Raw genomic sequence first — 6,000 nt, forward strand, 5'->3', positions numbered from 1 at the left:
CTCCTCTCCAGTCACTACGCCTGGCCCGACGTGCTCCTCTCCAGTAACTACGTCTGGCCCGACGTGCTCCTCTCCAGTCACTACGCGCAGCCCGACGTGCTCCTCTCCAGTCACTACGCCTGGCCCGACGTGCACCTCTCCAGTCACTACGTCTGGCCCGACGTGCACCTCTCCAGTAACTACGCCTGGCCCGACGTGCTCCTCTCCAGTCACTACGCCTGGCCCGACGTGCACCTCTCCAGTAACTACGCGTAGCCCGACGTGCACCTCTCCAGTCACTACGCCTGGCCCGACGTGCACCTCTCCAGTCACTACGCGCAGCCCGACGTGCTCCTCTCCAGTCACTACGCCTGGCCCGACGTGCACCTCTCCAGTCACTACGCGTAGCCCGACGTGCTCCTCTCCAGTCACTACGCGTAGCCCGACGTGCACCTCTCCAGTAACTACGCGTAGCCCGACGTGCACCTCTCCAGTCACTACGCGTAGCAGCGACGTGCACCTCTCCAGTCACTACGCGTAGCAGCGACGTGCACCTCTCCAGTAACTACGTCTGGCCCGACGTGCACCTCTCCAGTCACTACGCGTAGCCCGACGTGCACCTCTCCAGTAACTACGCGTAGCCCGACGTGCACCTCTCCAGTAACTACGCGTAGCAGCGACGTGCACCTCTCCAGTAACTACGCGTCGCAGCGACGTGCTCCTCTCCAGTCACTACGCGTAGCAGCGACGTGCACCTCTCCAGTAACTACGCGTAGCAGCGACGTGCTCCTCTCCAGTAACTACGCGTAGCAGCGACGTGCTCCTCTCCAGTCACTACGCCTGGCCCGACGTGCTCCTCTCCAGTCACTACGCCTGGCCCGACGTGCACCTCTCCAGTCACTACGCGCAGCCCGATGTGCACCTCTCCAGTAACTACGCGTAGCAGCGACGTGCACCTCTCCAGTAACTACGCGTAGCAGCGACGTGCTCCTCTCCAGTAACTACGCGTAGCAGCGACGTGCTCCTCTCCAGTCACTACGCCTGGCCCGACGTGCTCCTCTCCAGTCACTACGCCTGGCCCGACGTGCACCTCTCCAGTCACTACGCGCAGCCCGATGTGCACCTCTCCAGTAACTACGCGTAGCAGCGACGTGCACCTCTCCAGTAACTACGCGTCGCAGCGACGTGCTCCTCTCCAGTCACTACGCGTGGCCGCGACGCGGACTGCAAGAACTGTGATCGGTCCGCTTGGTGGCATCGCATTACGCATTTCCAGCTGCTCCGCCATTAATCAGTTTCAGTCGCCCGTGCTGTGTCCGAAAGCGAAATCGGTTGATTGATGCCTCGTTGCCGAGGCATCAAAAGGCGACTTCAGAGGTGCGTTTGCAGCACACGGTTGAGACGCACTTTGAAGGCAGAAAGACGTCAGAGTGAAAGTAAAGTGATGACGTGATGCGTAATTACCAGCAATTTAGCTGGCTAGCTCACTGAAGCTTAAAACATTAAACACGGTATTGTGTTAAGCTTTTAAAATTGGGTTCATAAAGTATAACTAAAACAAAATGTCGAGTTTGTTGTGTGCTTGCACTTGTGGACGAGCTCTATTTCAGCCGCCATTACTTTCACAGAAGTAAGAATCATTCAGTTAATCACAAATTATTATGGGATATAATGACCGGCGAAAACCAGTGTTTTGGTGGGGTAATTGCAGGGCGACACAGACGCCCCAGCGGCGTAGAGTGCTGTAGGCTCTGCATAGATTCGGCACAGAAGCATACATCAGACTTCAGACAGGCGTGTAACAAATACAGGACGGCAGAGGTGCGGTACAGGCCGGTGGCAGACTCACGGCAGTGCGGTGTGTACAGGTGTGTACAGGTACAGGACTCACGGCAGTGCGGTGTGTACAGGTGTGTACAGATACAGGACTCACGGCAGTGCGGTGTGTACAGGTGTGTACAGGTACAGGACTCACGGCAGTGCGGTGTGTACAGGTGTGTACAGATACAGGACTCACGGCAGTGCGGTGTGTACAGGTACAGGACTCACGGCAGTGCGGTGTGTACAGGTGTGTACAGATACAGGACTCACGGCAGTGCGGTGTGTACAGGTGTGTACAGGTACAGGACTCACGGCAGTGCGGTGTGTACAGGTGTGTACAGGTACAGGTCTTACGGCAGTGCGGTGTGTACGGGTGTATAACAGGTGTGTACAGGTGTGTACAGGTGAGTACAGGTACAGGACTCACGGCAGTGCTGGCCGGGGGCAGGGCTCCGTTGAAGCTGGCGGTGCGGAAGGGCGAGTGGGCGGAGAGACGCTTGTCCCACTCGCTCTGCCGCGGCTCGGGAACCGACGCCATGAAGTTCCGCTTCAGCTCGCTGATGCTGGCGTGGTGCCGCAAGATCTCCTCCTGGGGCCGGTCCAGGTCCTGGGGGAGGGGGGGCCGGGACCAGGGGGAGAGGGGGAGACAGAGCGCAAGATGGGAGGAGGGAGAGGGTATAAAAACAGCAGTGGAGAATGAGTGTTTGTTCACAGTGCAAACAGCTGTAGGTAATGTCAGCGTGGCCATTAAAGCAGCACTCATCCTGCCAGTAAAATGCTCATCGACCCTCCCTCCTCCCTCCTCCCCTCCTCCCTCCCCCCTCCACACACCTGTGACAGCCCACAGCCCTTTCTGAGAGAGTGGAGCATTACAACAAAGTCCCTGAAAAACCAGGAGAGCGTTTTACTGGCCAGAGAGTGAGAAGAAGCAGCAGGACCCCCACACATTTACCTCAGAGACAGAGAGAGAGAGAGAGAGAGAGAGAGAGAGAGAGAGAGAGGGGGGGGGAGAGACAGAGAGAGAGGGGGGGGGAGAGACAGAGAGAGAGGGGGGAGAGACAGAGAGAGAGGGGGGAGAGAGGGGGGGGAGAGAGGGGGAGAGACAGAGAGAGAGAGAGAGAGAGAGAGAGGGGGGGGAGAGAGAGAGAGAGAGAGAGGGGGGGGAGAGGGGGAGAGACAGAGAGAGAGAGAGAGAGAGAGAGGGGGGAGAGAGAGAGGGAGACGGTGAGAGATTATGCAGGGTGGCTGACAGGAGCTGCACACTAAGCAAGGCTGCTGTTCATGGCGATGGATGCAGTGGCGGATCTCCATGGCGATGGATGCAGTGGCGGATCTCCATGGTGATATCAGAATGCAGGCGCAGTGAGAAACGCAGCAGCTGCACAGGCAGACAGAGTGGGGAAGCCCAGAGCTCACCACTGAGGACTGAGCACAACCCAAGAGCAGGAACTCTTCAGGGGACGTTCCGCATCAGGTTATTTCTGTCATCTCTGGCTAATGAGGACCTCTACGCCACATGAACATGGAGGCAGACTAATGAGGTCTGGCCTGGACGCCACTCGGAGGCTCCCTTGTCTGGAAACCCAAACGGACCTCATGGGACCGCGAAGCGCGCAACATATTTGGGCCGGTTTTGTTTTTTTTTTCCTGGGATGAGGTCTGGGCCAGGTGGGCTCATTTATCATCACGTTGCTTTACTGCCAGAGGAACCGGCGGCATGAGCAGGCATGGCCACATCGGCAGCAGATGCTTGTGTGTCCTGTAAACCAAGAGGGATTTCACGGTCCTTTTTCCTAGCTGGAGGAACTGTACTGAATAGGAACCGGGGATTAGGCCTAAACTGAAACATCTGGCCAACATTCCCTGATGTGAGGTATGGTGCCGAAATGGAAGCCGATGTGACTCCGAACATCTGGATGTCTGTGGAACTTTCTGATCACATGACTAAGGATGGGCAGACTCCAAAGTTATGGAGGCAATAGGCTGTAGTGGTGAACCTTGACCGTACACAACCACAATCCTGTCTCTTTAATATGAACATGTATATATATATATATATACACGTAAGCAGACACCTGCTTATCTAAGCAAGCAAGCGAGTCAATGTATAAGGTGCATTTACTGAAGTGTGTATGTATTTAATTGAGATGCTGTCGTTTCTGCTCAGATTAATCAGAGTCCACTGAATGTCTGCCGGTTTTTATTCCTGGTGACTCTTCAGTGCATATATTATATCTCAGATCTGGGAATCAGCGAATGCCCTTTACTGATAATTTGCTATCCTGCAAAAAGAAGGCAACTGCCGGCCCATTTGCTGAATTGCCATCCCTTGTAAAAATCCCAGTTAACCGGATATCTGAGTGAGATATAATACGCCCTTTGGGAGCAGAGACTATAGAGCCCATTATACTTGTGAACGACTGGCACACAGAGTCTTCCTTTATCGACTCATTAAAAGCGGTTATTGCCACAGACTATATTCATCTGTCAAAAACCCTGTACAATATACTGTCCTACTCTTGCTGGTTTGTTGAAAAAATATAAATGCAGTTTCTGTATTCATGTTAGGTGACGTGGAGTTGACCAATGGTGTTCCACGAGGTTCTATCGGGGTCCGGTACTTTTCTCCATCCATGTTTATGTTCAGCCTCAGGAGAGTCACATGCCCAACTTCATCTGTAAGATGAAGACTGCTGATACCCTCAGTGTGCTATAGAAAATATTGCTTTAAATGCTGATAAATCTAGAGTTATGACTGCCTCACGCTGGTCAATCAAACGGTCACCGAATGAGCATGTCATGGTGCCTTGGTGTTTGGCTCGTGGTCAACGCTGAGGTTGAGGCAGGGGGTGGGGGCTCTTGGGACAGGTGAGCCAATAGAAAGCGGTTTCTCTGTGAGCCGGGCTTGCTGACACCAGTTTGAACAAGCTTCGGGACAGCGCAGATCCGTAATGCTTAACCGAGAGATTCAGATTGAAAAGATCAAAACATACCAGCATGGAACATTCCATTCCAGTACAACTCCCAAGGATAACGCTTCAATACTGCTTATTCCTTATGGGGAGTAAGTTCTATGTAAACAGGTGGAGTCATGACATCCTGAATAATCCAAGGATGAAGTACCCCTTTATGTTGGCACTGAAAGCCTTTGTGGCTGCTATTTTTCATACCTTCATTGTCCAAGCCCAACTGTGAGTGAAATGTGAACTAAGAGCGGTCGTCTGGCAGTCGGAGGGTTACCAATTCCATCTCCCCGCCCTGGGTGTGTTGAAATGTCCCTGAGCAAGACACCTAGCCCCCAATTTCTCCCAACAAGCTGGTTGGTGCCTTGTATGGCAGCCTATTGCGGTTGGTGTGAGTGTGTGTGTGAATGGGAGGCATTAATTGTCTTTGGATAAAAGTGCTATATAAAAGCAGTCCATTTACCACACTGTGATTTTCAGTAAACAAATCTTTGAGTGAATTTACAAAACAGGGCAATTATTTTGTCAAATGGTACATCTACACAACAGTTGTGCTACACTATACAGCAGTTATACTACACGATACAAGTTGTATTACATGATGAGCTATACTACATAATATAATAATTACACTACACTATGAAAGTTGTACCACACTATATGGGATATAGTGCATAACTTCAAATATCTCATACAGTGTTGTTATACTGCACTATATAAGAGGTAGACTATACTATATAAGTTATACTACACTAGATAAGAGGGATGGTACACTATATAGCGGTTTGAACCTCCCTGTCCCCAGCCTGGCCTCCTCATGAGGAACTAATGTTCCTCGGCCTGTATTCTGGTCCCCCGCAATGAGAGGCGGGGTTTTACACAGGCACCTCCAATCACATCCTGAGAGGCGGGGTTTTACACAGGCACCTCCAATCACATCCTGAGAGGCAGGGTTTTACACAGTGGCACCTCCAATCACATCCTGAGAGGCGGAGCCTCGTTCACACTGAGGAGATGAAAGGCCAAACGCAGAATGGAGCGGGGCAGCGGGGAGGGGGTGGAGGGGCAAGCGCTGTCCAAACGCACACAGGCAGGAGAGAGCAGAATGAATTAATCAGGCTTCTACAAAAGAAATGCTTTTGTGGATTTCTCTCATGCACAGCATGCAGCCAAACAGCCAAAGAGCAAGAAACACTGCTACTGACAGAGAACTGCAGAGTCCATACAAACCTCCAAC

At 52.5% G+C, this 6,000-nt stretch overlaps 1 protein-coding gene across 10 annotated transcripts in view; it reads right to left on the reverse strand.

Moving 5' to 3' along the window:
- Nucleotides 1-6,000, reverse strand: part of epb41b (erythrocyte membrane protein band 4.1b) — a 68,497-nt gene that overhangs the window by 20,742 nt on the left and 41,755 nt on the right. For 9 of the 10 annotated variants that reach the window (XM_061237232.1, XM_061237266.1, XM_061237284.1 and 6 more), the window contains 2 exons: nt 5,994-6,000; nt 2,228-2,407 (listed from right to left, as the gene is read on the reverse strand). The exon at nt 5,994-6,000 is cut by the window's right edge and continues 56 nt beyond it. In XM_061237232.1, the coding sequence (XP_061093216.1) occupies nt 2,228-2,407; nt 5,994-6,000 (187 nt within the window). The remainder of the gene's footprint in view (nt 1-2,227; nt 2,408-5,993) is intronic. The other variant, XM_061237223.1, reaches the window with a different exon arrangement.

The sequence above is a fragment of the Conger conger genome, chromosome 1 (genome assembly GCF_963514075.1).
Source record: "Conger conger chromosome 1, fConCon1.1, whole genome shotgun sequence".
Classification (NCBI taxonomy): Eukaryota; Metazoa; Chordata; class Actinopteri; order Anguilliformes; family Congridae; genus Conger; species Conger conger.